A 15,852-nucleotide genomic window follows, 5' to 3' on the forward strand; every position below is an offset into this window, starting at 1 on the left:
AGGCACTTTTAGCGGCACACAAGAAAACAGACTATCATCATGATTTCATTCCATTCCTAAGCACATTAACAGTGCTACAGTTGGGCTGGCTAAATATTACTGGTTCTTCTTATCCCCAGTGAGTTCATCCCGTTGTTGGTATGTGTTAAAAAATTAGCACAAGTTTTAACTATAAACTCCCTGAAATACTCAGCAATTATGCCATTATCTTCAATGGAAAAAAGAAGAAAAAAAGGAATGGGCCCATTCTAGTAGTGATTGTGTTGCTTTTCCAAGTGCTCTTACACTCTCTAGCAATTTTTAAGCAAAGGTAACAGTATAAAAACAAATGTCATTTATTCTAATTGAGATAAAGAAAAGTCTGTACAATATCACCGCTTTATACTGCCTAGGAAACACTTACCTCAGATAAATGACCCTCTGGTCCAAATGCAATGTCTTCTATAACCTGTTAGAGATAAATTATTAAGTACATAGTAGGCACATGCTATATAAACACAATGATTTAAATAGAACTTACAAAAAACATATAGCACAATAAAAAGTTATGTAATCTGAACAATTGCATCAATTTTCTTCACATGCATGAAGGGTTTAAATTGCATTTGTAATGGGGCAGTGTCAGCTACCCAATATTTAAAACTATATTTGAATATATTTTATTAAAGCCTGCTTTGGCTTCTCACTTAAAATCCACAAGGAATACTGCCTCTAAAGCTGAAGGACTAACTACAGATTGAAACTAACTTTTCTATCAGGCTCTGGCAGATCTGTACACCCTTCAAGAGTCTACAGACTTTTTTTTTTTTTCAGTAAGAACCTGGTAAATGATTTTGGGCAGAAGAAATGAGAGACTCAATCAATGTTTCCTATTGGTAACAAATGCTAACTATAGTCAGTTCCTCCTTCAAAATTTCCTTCATGTGTGAAGTCTATAAGAAATTAGCCAATGTTTCATTGACTGGCTGAGTAGCAAAGAAATTTGATGTTAGCATCATTGGGAAATCATTAATACTAATCACACATAACAGTGTTGTTGATAATAAACTGAGATAGGGATACTGCTTTGGTACACACACACACACACATATATAGATACACATTCAAAAAGTGCAAAATCATTCATCTGCCATAAAATCGCAATTGTTACTGGATACTATTTTCAGCAATCCATCTGCAAAAGATGTTTAAATTTCTCTTGCCTGTAATATTAATTTTCTGATGGTATTTTTGCTGAGGTTCTACAATCCCCTCCTAAGAGCTGGCATTTTTCCCAGCAGAGTTCCCCCAGCCTGAGATGCAGCTGAGGGGCGCCGTGCTGCCCAGCTCCACGTGTGGCTGTACCCTGAGGATCCTGCCACTGTAGGAGCCAGCTGCCTCCTGCACTGACACCCTTTTGGAGCTTGGAGCAAGACAAGAAACACACAAACACTGACTTGCACTAATGCTTAATGCTGACATTTAAAACTAAGATTAAATTTAGAATTTCCAAATTATTTTCTAAGCTCCACAAATACAGTGTTTAATTAAGGCTCAAATGAATGCAGAGTTTATTTAGCTTTCAAAGGGCTTTGTCCTTTACACATTACACGTTTGCCTCCTGGACCACAGGCTATCCCAACGCACAGTAATCAGCTACAGTCTGCTCACAAAAACTTTCTTGGTGCTTGCTATCACTGAATTCTGAAAAATGTTGTATCATGCTCTGTGATAACTTCTTTTTAATGGCAGGCACCACATTAAATATTATTTTTGTGGTGATCCAGTTGGTATCACTAAGACCTCAGCACCTTTTAAAAATTTAATCACATGAAGGCTTTACAATCATAGAACATTTTCCGAACTCCAGAGTGATCTTCAACCAACCCCAAAACATCATCCCAGACAGCCAAACTGAAGTATGTAGAGAAGAGGAAAAGACAGCAGGCCTTATCCTTATCCCTGTTCTCTACTTCCTTTGTGATGAAAAAGTGAGAAATTACCTACAAACAATTCTGATGGGACAACTTCCAAAAATGCTGACTTACAGAAGGTAAAACTACTGAATTTTGGATTTTACCTTGTAACTTTAATCACCTCAATTTTCTTGAAATCTAGTAGGTGTTTCTTTCCTTCATAGTGATTAAGAGGGATCACTGCACAGCATGCCAGAGAGCAGAAGAAGAAAAAAGGATAGGTCAGGAACTCAAGCCTGCAGGTGCACACATACCCATGTTCATCAGGTTACTTGCTGTTAGGGAGGTCCCAGCACAAACAAATCTCTCAGTTTATTAGTTATCACTGGTGGTTTTGCTGTTTTTAAAAGCTTTTTATAAAAGCATTTGTTTACACATACATTATCAAGAAGCAAAAAAATAAAGCAAGATGTTATAAGGAGTGGAAGAAGCAGGCATTAATGTCTGAAGAGAAATGAAATAGTACTGTATATTTTAGAAATCACCCAGATATGCATCTAACCATGTAGCAATGATCATTGCAATTTCCACGTCACTCAGTTCAAAAGCATGGAACACTTGTGGGATGAAAACGAAACCCCACCTTTAATTCTTCAGAGACTTAGACAAAAACAAAGCCCAAATAATCGAAAAAAGTCAAACTACAGCTGAAATGATGGGACACCCTAATTTCATCAACACAGCTACCAGCTGGAAAGTACACACTTGCATGAGAATTCAAGAATCCATATCAAACACATTCCACAAGCCGACTTCCACGTGACTGAGGGTAGCAATATTGTCTGCAACTTTGCTCCAGTGTTTTTTTAATTCTATAGCCTAATGAGTTATCTTCAATTGAGAGAAGCACATCGTGTTTAAGTCACTCAGAGTGGTTCACAGGATGATTTTTGCTCGCCCCACTTTATTTCATTTTCACCAAAACATCAATAAGAATGTTTCAACAAGCTGAGCTGCCAATGCATCTGATTTTCACCCCCAGTTAACAGTCAGTGTTATAAAGGAAGCCTGATTTACTGAATTATTTCGGGATGCCAGTCTACCACATGAAAACTGGGGGAAAAAAAACCAGCAGCATCTTAAAAAACACAGTTATGAAAACTATAAAATAACTGTTGACAGTTAATAAACCTGTGCTCACATGATAGTAAAATAACAAACTTTCAAAGAATTTATAGCTTACATATTTTTATACCAGAACATGTCATATTTTATGATTTAGTGAGGATATTTAATTAAAAATGATAAACAGCCCATCTGCAAAGCAGTATCTGAGGATCTACATCTGAGGCTCTTTCATCTATTTTGCTTTTCTTATTGTTCTTATGTTTATTACTTTTTTTTTTTTTCTTTCTAAGAAAACCTATAGAGTAAGATACAGTTATATGCAAGAAAGATATTTATAGTACACATCAACAAAACCAATATTCCCCTGGCACTAGTGCTTAGCTCTATACGACAAAATAAATAACTGGAGAGCTTCATTTATAGAATTCCACTGTAAAGCAAATCAATCACCTGGGGATGAAATGTACTTTCCAAGGCATATATGCACATATACTATTATCAGACTTTCACATATTGTCTTGAAGTAATTAATTCAGTAACCTCTGGGTACAAAGAACATGACTCTTTCCTTCTTCAGTGGCTAATGGTGCTCCCTAGAAATTCCCTGATGGGGAGCAGAGGTTGTGACACAGTTGAACAGAATAGTCATTCCAGAAACATGGCAACCACAGCAAGCCACCCCTCTCACAGGGGCACCACAGACTTGTTAAATAATATGAAACCACGTGTTTTTTAAAAATACATGCTTTTCTATTGGGTATCCTCACTTGCTGATAAATGGCTATGAAGATGTTCCCTGCAAATGGCAAAGAGTAAGTTTTTCCATGGAAGTCACATAAACTGCTAAATTGAAAGACTAAGCACCCTATCACTAGTTTTTCTGCCACAAATATTGAGTTATTTTTAAATAAAAAATACACTACCATATAACAGAACACTTAAATGCTTCAGAAGTGGTTTGTTTTTCAAGTCCATTTACAAATCCAGATGGATTCTTTCTTGCACTTCAACATGTTCAAAACCAGAAGTTAGCATGATTTGTGTCCAGTTTTTTTGTTTGCTTTTATATTCTGCCTTGTGATGAACTACTAAGAGATGTTAGGGAATAATCTGTTATAGCTCTTCTTTAAAAGTTTAGATCCCACCTGTCACTACAAATACAGTTTCCTGTTACGTTCAAGATCTGAGGAACCATCCCTCAAGTGCCACACTTCTCTCCACAACCAGAATTCACCTCACTTCAGCTGCCCAGCTGTCATTCTAGGATAGCAAGGTTGATCTCCAGGGAAACAATCTGGGCTTGCAGGGGAGAAGTAGGTGACAGTCTATGGCACAAATATCAGGAGTACTACAGAAACAGTCACAAAATCCCAAACACTCCAGAGCCTCTAAGCACTTTTGAAAGAGGAGCAGAGCTTTCCATAACCAACAGAACTCCTCATGTTGTTTCAGGAGACTCATAAAAGTATGGTAAGGCAGTGATGGGGGTGGAATCAAAGCCAAGCTGACCATTTCTAATTAAAATGTTCTCTATGTGAAGCCAGTCTGTAAACCATTTGCCCTAGGAAAAGGCTGCAAGGACTACTGAAGCCCAATATAAAACCAGAATTTTACTAACAAGAGATTTTACAGTCAGGTATGGGTCTGCTTTCCAGTAAGTCTCAGCCTGCATAAATGCAAAATTAGGCATCAGATTTCAGAGCAATGTGCAGTTCAATGGCTCTTAACATCAGATGCAATTAAGCATAATTTCATTTTGTTTTCAGCTTAATTCCATGGTAATGAAACTAACAACTGTGGTTGGAGGGTCTTTTTGTCACAGTGGTGCTGTTGGGTGATGAAGCTTTTTTAATAGCTTGTTTAGCTAGGTAGTACAGTTAAAAGACTATTAGATAGTGGTTGATTTTTCAAGCAGGGATAGCATTCCAGATCAAAACATGAAAACTTAAAAGAAATTTGTGAAACCTTCTAAGCTTCATGATTTTTTCCTCCTTCTAATAATTGTTGGATGCTGTAAGTCTATTAGCATCTCTTAGCTCAGAAGCCTTTGACCATTTCACTAAGGGAGGAACACTAACTCTCTCTTCATGTCAGCTAGCAATGATCCAGGCTAACAAGTCAGCAGAACCAACTCAGAATGAAACTCGTCAGTGAGATGAGGAACAACTGATCATTTTGGTTAAATACTTAATGGTTTTTCCTTTAAATCCTGATGTACATTCTGTATTTATTGCCTGAATAATTTCTGCATTTTACAAAGACTGATGGTAAAAGAAAAAAGGGCTGAGAGACTTCTGAGAAGCTGATAAGCTATTTTACTCATGTCCCAGATTGGAAGCCAGATGTTAAGTTCATACTTAACCTGCCCTGCTGACCCATCACAAACATTCAACTCCTCCTCTCAAAAGTAAAACCAGCAGTATCCCTTGAAATGCAGCTGTAAACTATTTCAGATACCTCTTTCATCTCCCTGTGTTTGGGGCAGGAAACAGCACCCCACTCTGTGCCCTTTAGAAAGAGACCTTCTTTTCTTTTTCCAGAATCAGGTGAGGCATCAGCAGTCATCTCCATCTCATCCATTTGGTTCTCTTCCTCCTCAAAAACACAGCAACTGGTTTCTTTCAGCTGGAACCCTCGGATCAACAGCTGACAGGCCTCCAAGTCAGCTTCCCACACTCTTTGGAGCAGCTGGCTCCCGCAGCTGAAATAAAAGCCAAAAGAAAATAAAACTGCAGTTCAGGGAGAATAGTTGCTATTTCAAGTAACACTTGGAGTAACTGCTTATTATAGACAGAAGAATAAAAACAACCAAAAAACCTAACAGTACCTCAAATACTCCCACAGAGATAACATTGCTATATCAAACTGAAAAGCAGTCATTTTACTGCCCTATTACAAAGTGGATGATAGAAAAACCTCCTTGGGTTAAGGTGTCGCTTCCAACTGTACAGCAAACACTGGCTACATGAGACTTCCTTCTGTTCAGACACAGGTTCAGGGGTCTTTCCATCATACCCAAAGCTTCCTTCACAAGATCTGATACAGAGGCCTGTCATCCTGCAGGCTTTCCTGAATTTGATGTAGAAGATCATGTGTGAATAATCACACTACTTACTGCATTAAATCTGGTCTAATTTTTTGAAAATAGGTACACTAAATCTCTTATTAGACTAAAATGTGCTTACTTCACCACTGGTGAATTAGATTACACTAAGCCACAATAGTCTCCCTTTTTTCAGTCTTATACTTTGAGTGTTGTCATTATCTCTTACTTATGTGCTTTGGTTTCCTTCTGCTTTGTTATGCCACCAAAACAAAAACAGAATTCAAAATACAAAACTGCTATAAACTTTTTGTCCACTAATCATCTCTCAAACATGTACATTATGAATAACACTATTTCGATCCATCCAAAAGCTATTTCCACCAGAAATAAACAGGAATTCTAAGTGTAGATAAATTTTGAGAATTGAATACTAACATCACACTGTTTGTAAGTGATGTGGTCACATCTCCATTTAATACATGTTGTCTCTAAGGAACCAAATGAGTAGATTGCTTGCTAAAATATAGTGGCAGAGCCTGGGATGGGACTGAGAAGCAACTCTTCACATGGCAATACACACTTCCAGACAGATTTCAATGATAATAGCTGCAATATTTTTTTCACTGTTCTTTTTCAAATTATATAATTTACTATATAATTGTGAGAAATTAATAGTGACTCAAAAGAAGAAAAATAACCATTTGATTTTAACTTTTCTGACTAAATTAAATATCAGGTTGTCTTTTATCCCAAACGAAGGAAAAAGGAGCTGGCCTTCTCACGAGTTCATAATTCTAACACAAGTATATTTTTAACTCCACAAATTCTACAAGATGCCAAGCTGTAAAAATCACACAGCAATATACTGAGACTGAGAGCAAAATCAGGCTTCAGAAGCTGAGCTATTTGATCTGTGCTTAAGAGTCAGTATATATGTTTATTGAAGGCATAATGCAGCATGGGGTCCACAAATTGGTCTCCCCCAAGGAGTTCAAAGTATCACTAATTAGAAAGGGAAAAATGCTTCACTGGATTCCATGTCTGTGTTCCATCCAGGTAGTATTTCACTTACCAAGCCAGAAAAATAAAATAACCCCTGCTGTTTCTCTACTCGTCAATCACATTATCATAGTTACACAGTCAAAACATTTCCCTGCAGACATACATAAGCCCATTTACTTGCTTTTTGAAAATGTTTGTTTGCATCTATATATGGCTTATTATTAAAGATTAAAAAACACTCTAGAGAGTAAAATCAGAATTTCCAAAGGATAACTTATTTTGGCTATTTCATTTAATGCAGAGCTTTAATGACAAACCTAGGGCAGAGATGGTGATGTATGCAGGATTTCACAGTGGGGAAGATGAACAGCATGTGTAACACTACAGCCTGCTGGTGCCTGGGCTGCTGTTGTTTGCCCGTGACTCAGCGCATTGGTCAGTGTGGTTTTGTCTAAGCTTTAAACCCATTTTAGTAATCAGCAATTACTGAATCTACTGCTAACAGGCGGGTTTTATTTGAAAGCCAGCATTGTTTTATCATGGTATCTGTAAAACTCTGATACATCTTGGACTAAGATGCTAAGATGTTATGCTGAACTTTTCAACCAAAATCAGTGAATGCACATGCACTTGGGTACTCTGAACAGATCTAAGCCCAACATATCAAGGCTCCACCTTTAAGTCTGTATTTTCGAATTCTGTGCCTTGAAGCATTTTTCAAACACACTTTTGGAACGAAAATTGCTCTAAAGCTGCAAATAGCTAACATAGAGGCACATTCCAAATTATTATTAAAAATGATGTTTTTCCCAGCATGCAAAGAACTTTAGCTTTTACATCAGGTGTTAAAATTAAACTAAATTGAATTTCAGAGTTTGGTTTATTCATTTCCAATCCACACTAAAAGTGCATTTGCAGTCTCCACGAAGCCTCCATGGGTGGCTGTACTGAACACAGTGAGATTTTCCAGGTATGAAATGTTTCAAAATGATGGATTGAGTCTGTATGAGATTTTACATTATTCCTATACTTATAAATATTTCATGATGTATCAACACCTCTAGGTGTTATATGCCTGCCTGTATATTACTATCAAAGTGGCATATGTGGTAAGTTCAGTGAAGGTGTCTGGAACGATCTGCTGGAATCCACAAGAAGTCACAGGCCATGGACTGACCCATTTACACAGACCCAGTGACACAAAGCACACCTTAATCACCTACTGGTTCTGAACTGCCAGGAGTCAGAGTGCCAAGCTTTGCACAAACACCAAACACATTACTGTAATGGCCTCTTTCTCAAAGCAACTTTCATTTTTCAAACAATCAGCAAGAGCTAGGATACAGATGAGGATGTTCAAAGAAACACAGTGGACTGGACATGGCATGTTAGTTTACAGTGCAACAGTTTAATTAGTTACAGAAGTAGCTGATTAATCTAAGGGGTGCCAAGAATACTGAGACATCACAGTGAATGAGCATATGAAGGATTTGTGGGAGGGCAATGAAACATGTCATTAGATATCCAAGTTCTCATCCCAAAGGAAAGGTAGGAGATGCTAGTATAAGAATACAATGAACAAGCGATTGACAACAATGTGGTTTAACATCTACAGAGGAAAGTCAGTCTTTTCATATTAAAAAAAAAAAAAAAATACTGAGCAGGGAGTTAAAGGCTGAGCAGCCCTGACACTGGAAGCTAGTAGTTAGCCTTGATGAGACAGGACAGAAGGAGTCAATGGAGAAAAACAAAGTGAAATGGAAAAAAAAGACAGAAGTGCTCATTTTGAATGAATGAGAGTAGGGCGAGACTACTTTTGTCAAGTCACTGCCAGGGAAATTGATGGTGAAGTAAGTGAGATGCAAGACTCTACATGAGTAATTTTTTAGCTGCATGGATAGCTGGGACAGGTTTTACCTCAAGGGTACTGTGCAGAAAGAATCTACAAGAGCAGGCCTAGGCTGACTTGAAGAATGGCTGAGACATCCACAGCCACACAAAAGGACGCAGCAGACAGAATTCTGTGTTAGGTCAAGTTGATGATGATGAAAGAGCTGTCAGAGAATCAGGGTTGTTTATGGACAGGAGGAAATGGATGTGGAACAGAGAGGCTTATCCTTGAGTTTTCTTCATAAAGTGGCAATTGACACTGTAATTGCAGTTGCCTTTACTAAGGCTCAAAAGTTTTATAGGAAACATGACCAGGGTAAAAGGGTAAAAGGAAACTAGAGGATATCTCCCCTCTACTTGTGATGTTGGGTGAAATTCATGTCAAGAGACATAACCAGCAGGAGTTCTCTCTCTTCTGAGCTCCAAAGAACATTGCTCCTCTGCCTTTTGACGAGATTCTGGGAAGTATTTATGGGGACTCTCTATGGCTCTCAGCACAACATTATTCTAGAGCTATTTATAGTGTCAACTGGAACTACGAGAACATGACTTTTCTTTATTGAGGGCTCTGCATACATACAAAAGGCACATTCAGTTCCTGAACATCGTAGTCTAAATGAAAACATGCCTGTGTAAAAATAGCCAAAAGATTTTATATTAAACTCTATTAAAAAAAACCCCAAAAACCAAAACCACAACAGAAAACAACAAAACCAAAACAAAATTCTGCAAAACTTCCTCAAAAGAATATTGGAATCAGCACAGGAAGAGGTCACTGCTTCTAAATCTCATCATCTAAAGTTTTCAGGAGTTTTTTTTCCCTTGGTGAGGGAATTGTCACAAGTGGTTTGTAACACCCTGAGGTCAACACTATATGTTGATAAGATGATGTTGCTTATTCCAAGGGACATCTCTGTAAGAACCCTCACACTGAAAGCCAAGAGAGTGAGACTGAAGCTAAAAGGTTACACAGTAAGACAACTATTCAGAAACAGCACAATGTAAAGGTAACTTAGGAGGGGAGATCAACCATCACTAAGAAGGGATATTCTAAATTACCTCCTTTTAATAACTGAGCCACATTAAGGTACAAATTCAGGAAACCGTGTACTGATCTTCTCCCAGAACCTGGCACATATTTTAACTCTGCATCCACTGACCCTAAAAGCAGTTTTCTCTGACAAGAAAAGCAAACAAAATGCAACAAAAATAGTCTGGCAGAAACAACAGGGATTTTCATTATGACAATTAAACGACTGGAAACTTTTGAGGCTTGCATAAAATGGTAATGTGAATCAAAAGACTTTTTGCAATATCCCCATCCTTTATTGAACTATTGTACAAACTAGGAAAAGTTTTTTCAATATTTTGGTCACTTGCTTCTATTTATATTTTGCACTACAGGGGAGGAATGAGCTCTTCTCACTCAACATTTGGCTACGACTTTGTTTCATTTTCTGAAGGCAGTAGCCCTGCAGTGAACAAAGGAGGCAAGCAAAAGAAAGTATCCTCTAATGATCCTTAAAGGATAAAAGGCAACAGTATTGCTTCACTCTTGGCAGAGCCTCACCTTTTTATTTTTTTCATCGTATTAATTCACAGTCATGCATTAATAACTCTTCTTATATTTAACAAGTATTTACTACTCCACAAATATGCTTTACTTCTCTTTTTTATTAAAAAAAAAAAGTTTCCAGCCTGATCAGTTCTTGTTCTTTAACCTTGGCTGCTGCATTTTAAGATGCTGACAGCCAACCTGTGGAACAAACCAAGGACTACAATGTGCCAGTCAGTGACTCACATGAGGCTCCAGGGCAAAGCAGGCACATAATCCGGTTTTCCCCACCTGACTGGTGTGCAACAGCAGACAGATAAGGGAGAAAGTACAAAGAAAATGTGGACTCTGCCCAAGCAGCAAAACTTTTTTCTTTTTTGTTTCCCCTTGGCCTGCACACTAGAAAGTCACCTTCCCTAAATACCTGAAATCAAAACCCTTTTTTCTCCCCATTCTTGCAAGTCTCCCTAATCCTATAAATGCCTTCAATATAACCTCAATTTCACAATTCAATTCCTTGCATTGTGTCTCTCTCCTCCATTCTCCTCAGGAGCCAAAAATCTCATTAATTGACTTCATACAGTTCCAATCGTGTGGTTGTCTCTCAGTGTGGGAGACATCCTTTCTACTCCCTTATTTTAAAGCTCACTGATAACACTTGTTGGCTGCTCAGCACTTACTGTCACATTTCTCCATGTGAAAACAAGACTCACTCCCAGAAGGAGACTCCACATATTCCCTTGTAAGGTAACAACCTTCTCTACCTTGGAGACTAGCTAAAACTCCCAGGCAAAGTCTGAAGCTGGTAGTAATTTTCCCTGGCACAAGCAACAGCAACTTGCTTCTCCAACCTCGCATCCATCTCCTTTATAAAAAATACAGTATCTACAAAACAGCAATTAGTTCTCCCTCTTTAAATGTGATGTTTACCCACTAGAGAATACTCTGGACAAGAACCACAGAAGCCCAAGAAAGCAATCCTCACAATCCCCATCTAACTTTTAGACTTTTACATCTTCAACACCTGAAAAATTTGCGCTGGGCTGACTTTTTCCAGTATCTACACTTTATAGCCCCAGTCAAGCTCTCTGCACATCAATCCTATTCAGAAGACATCCAGTGCACCCGGACATGACACAGTGGTGCAGCACAGAGGTGTGGACATCCCTTTCATGCAGCTGGAAGAATGGGTGTTGGCAGTGGCTCTGCTTTCTACAGCATTCCAGGAGCCAGGCAAATATGCAGGAAGGGGCAGATTTGAGGAAAAAGGTGAGCAGAGCCTCCAAACCAGTTCTTCGTGTGGTGGCTCCTCAGGACAGAGTAAATCTGGGGGTGCAGTAGACAGAGTGCCTGGAGCCAGGTATCCTGTGTCTTTGCTGAGTGATCTAACCACTACAATACTGCTGTAGAACACCCAGTCTTAACACCACAGTCTTAAATTGTGTTGGGATTAGGAGCTCTCACTTCTTGGCTTGGTGAGCAAAAGGAAGAGCAACAGTTCAATTCCCTACTTGTTCACAAATTTCAGACAAGTCCTAGTGGAGAACCCCAAATACATTCAGACACCTTCTCATCTGAGATATTTCACACTGTAGATGCCCTATGCTGAGTATAAAAACCACTTAGGGAATGGAACTGAAATGCAACACCATGGTGGAAGGAAAAATGCCATGCTGGAAGGCAACCACTCAAACACAGTACAGCCCTCTTTAGACAGCTGCTGCCTGCTGCATGCTCCTTGCTCCTTTCACATCTCTGCTTGCCCATAGCTGAACTTTCCCTCCAGGAACTGAGTAATTCTGCAGGTCTGGGACAACCCCTATAGGTCTTTATACTCCTTTCAGTTAAAAACTTAACCCTGTTCTTCGCTGCCTCTATTTCCCCCCTCTCTCTGTTCTGTTTCCTGGAAGGTATCGCTGCCATTCTATTACTTGGGGTAGCTCCAGGCAGTGTCTTTAGACAAAGACATTTTGTATATATTCATAATGAGGCTATACCACCAATTCCATAAATTGCACAATTAAGGAAAAAGGGTAAATATTCTATTGTGATGGATTCTAAGATTTCTAAGACATTTTCTCAGACCTCAGAAACTTATAAATTTGAACGGCCTTCATATTTCTTAAAAAATTCCTTTCCATGTGGAATTTTTCATAGAAATAAGCTAATAACAACAAATAAGAACTAATATTCATGTAAAAAATGGCCCCTCACAGTAACCTTAGTAAATAATAAACATAATAAATAAATATCTGCCAATGTTTTCTGCCAAATGTGTTTTAAAAAATTAAGCTTATCAACTACACTCATTATCCACATTTTTTTCCACTCAGTAAAACCACTGCACACAGGACACTGAAAGATTAACACTGAAATCTAACACCAGTCTGCTAAGAATTGATATCTTTTCTAAAAACACCCACCCTGGTATAGCAATTTAAGGACAGATCTACCACCTTGTATTTTATGTGAAATGTACATATTATATGTCTGTTTTTTCTTTCCCTAAAGGCCTGTTAAAAACAATATATCTAGTGCTTAAAACCAACAATAGACATTTGATTAGTGTTATTAAAAAACAAGATACCATGCAATATCAAACAATACTTGTGTCATTTTGTCTTCAATCCTCCAGCCATTTATTTTACCTGGTGCAGAACTTTAATCATGGGCTGTCATCTTTTTACCAATGTTCAATGTCACTGTGTTATACTTAAATTATCCCCATTGGAAACACAAAATGATAGACTGCTGCAGCTGATGGTTTTCACTTTGATTCTTAACACAGGGTGGATGCAGGAACAAGACCAACACACTGAATGCAGGGAATTCAGTAATTTACAAGGGAAGAAGGAAGGCATCTTGTTAAGAGCATTTATAATTCAATTTTGTCCCTATATTTACTTTGCAGTTTATTTTTGTTATATTACCCAATCTATAATGTAAAAATTTATTACCTGCTTTCAGGGCTATTTATTTCTCTTTAAAAAAAAGAAATGGTCCTCTGCCCTTTCCTCCACTGAAACATCTATTACAAATAATCTACTCTCAGAATAAAAAAACTTAACTTTGATAGATGAGGAGAAAGCTTCCAGGGAATTCTTCTTATTCAGCAGTTCACATAAAGCCAGCTTCTCAATTCTAGTTTATCATTCACCTTGTTCATAATCTGATAAAACACCTTCGAGTTTGGTACTAACTCTGATAATTCAGTCTGTATCCTGCTTGCCTCTGGCTCCTGCAATAACAGCAAAGCCCCACAATGTCATTAATTGTGGCTGGGTAGGAATTGCTGGAATGAGATATTTTTTCTACACTATTTAATAATTGATCCCAAATTAGATTTAAAGGAGAGGCATGAATTAGGCCCCGATTTTGAAAAACATGCATCTCAGTATCTACATAACCATCTAAGCTCTGTTCAGCTCAGCTGCTGCACAGGCTATAATACTTTCTTGAGCTTGAACCCCACAAAGCATCCAACTTCTAGTGACCTCCTCTGAAACAGAAGTCATTCAGTGGCTTTCAAAGTCAAAACCAGTTCCAATCCAAGAGAATACATTTGTTTCTAAAAGTATGCCACAGGAAGAAAGCACAGCATTTGCATTGAGGCCACATTCTCAGCTGCCACAAATCCACACTGCTGCAATAGCAGCAATGGCTATTTATACCAAGAGAAGAATGCGTTCTTATTTCAAAGCAATTAGAATAATGAGCCTGATCTCTTATTGCTTATTACATTCTCTGACCACAGTGCTAAGAAGCACACAGCAGGAATTCACAATTCTCCTATCATTTTTATTCACCTATGTTCTCTGATATAAAAGACTTTAAAATATACTTCTCTCTCCGAAAGCATGAGATTTTCAGTCAAGGGAATTTGGGGATGCGAATCATCCTGTGTACCACTGACCAAACAGGAATTAAGCATACATAATAATCAAAAAACAGGGCAAATAAATAACCTTTTAGAAGAGGTACAATTGGCAGAGATTATATATTGTCATCATGTAGGAATGTACCTTGAAATTCAGCTTTTGTAACCAGGAAGACACACCTGGAAAACGAGAGTGTTGGCCAAATACCGATATCAACAGCCACGTGCTTACGGAGTTCCTCTGAAACATCCAAGGGCACCATATGACCTGCTGTAGTTGCAGAGTCATACAGGTTCAGGAGTCAAATCCTGTTCTGGATCAAAAAGAGCAAGAGAGAAAGGGCAAGGTATACAGATCCTCCCTGGCTGGACCCTGCTAGCTACAAAAACCCTGCACTGCTGCTGACAGAACTCTTAAAATAGCTGGGCTATGTGTTGTCTCCCCAGACTAGCACAGTATGCTCCCAGTAGCAAGTACATTAATTAATGAAAACTTCAAAATTCTAGCAGGAAAGACTGTCCTAGCTGCATGCAAAATAGAGTTATCCTATTTCTTCATACTTGTGCTATGCAGATGGCATTACTCTATTTTCTACTTGTTTAATTATCATTGTTTCTATCTAACTGGCCAACCAGGGCATTGTGCAAAGTATCATCCAAGGACAGAGCAGGAAGTTTTAGCAGCACTGCTGGCAGATGATGTCAGGCACCCATCCTCATCTTCCTTGACTGCTCTACACCCATTACTACTGTTAATGACAATCCCATTCAGGACAGATGACAAAGCCTCTGCAATTGCACCAACTGGTTTCAAATCTTGTCTTCAGGGATGCATTGGAAAACAGCAGCAGTAGGAAAATACACATCCGCCTTCCAATACTTTTCTTGCCAGGTTCAGAAAGGGAGCAACTGTTTTTCATTACACACACTCACTCACATGCAGCCACCAAGAGCACCTGGTAAGAGAGCAAAAGCTCAATGCCATGGACCCAGAGGTGACAAAAAGCTTTGCTGTCCCTCTCTCCCCTCACAGTGATATCTTCACAGCTAAGATAAGTTGAGGTTTGCATGAAATCAGCTCACAGAGAAGTCAACAGCAAGGCAGAGCTGGGCAAGGCACAGGTGATGCTGAAGGGCAAAGAGAAGCACTTTGAAGAGTTTACAGTTATTTTTCTCAATAAGACTGGGAAAAGTCACATAAAATTACTGGAAACGGTCCTCTGTGTAAAGGGGTATTTTTTTATCAATTTCTCAGACTCAGTGCCTAGTTTTCAGACTGCCTCTCACCTAACACTACTATATTCTGCTGCATGTTTTCCTTGTTATTTGAAGGAAATGATGAAACCATTGTCCTTTAGGTTGACAGTATCCAAATTTAACTCCTCAGCAGCCACAGCACACAGCAAATACATCCTCATATTGTTGATCTTGGATCTTACTTTCAAACATTCTCTGAAAA

The 15,852-nt window shown here is 38.5% G+C and overlaps 1 protein-coding gene across 5 annotated transcripts in view; it reads right to left on the reverse strand.

Moving 5' to 3' along the window:
- Positions 1-15,852, reverse strand: part of DISC1 (DISC1 scaffold protein) — a 192,080-nt gene that overhangs the window by 17,550 nt on the left and 158,678 nt on the right. For all 5 annotated transcript variants that reach the window (XR_010079339.1, XR_010079338.1, XM_063390492.1 and 2 more), the window contains 2 exons: positions 5,481-5,724; positions 404-448 (listed from right to left, as the gene is read on the reverse strand). Coding sequence is in view for 3 of the 5 variants with exons in the window: in XM_063390492.1 (XP_063246562.1) it covers positions 404-448; positions 5,481-5,724 (289 nt within the window). In the remaining 2 variants the exon portion in view is untranslated. The remainder of the gene's footprint in view (positions 1-403; positions 449-5,480; positions 5,725-15,852) is intronic.

This window comes from Prinia subflava, chromosome 2 (assembly GCF_021018805.1).
Source record: "Prinia subflava isolate CZ2003 ecotype Zambia chromosome 2, Cam_Psub_1.2, whole genome shotgun sequence".
Classification (NCBI taxonomy): domain Eukaryota; kingdom Metazoa; phylum Chordata; class Aves; order Passeriformes; family Cisticolidae; genus Prinia; species Prinia subflava.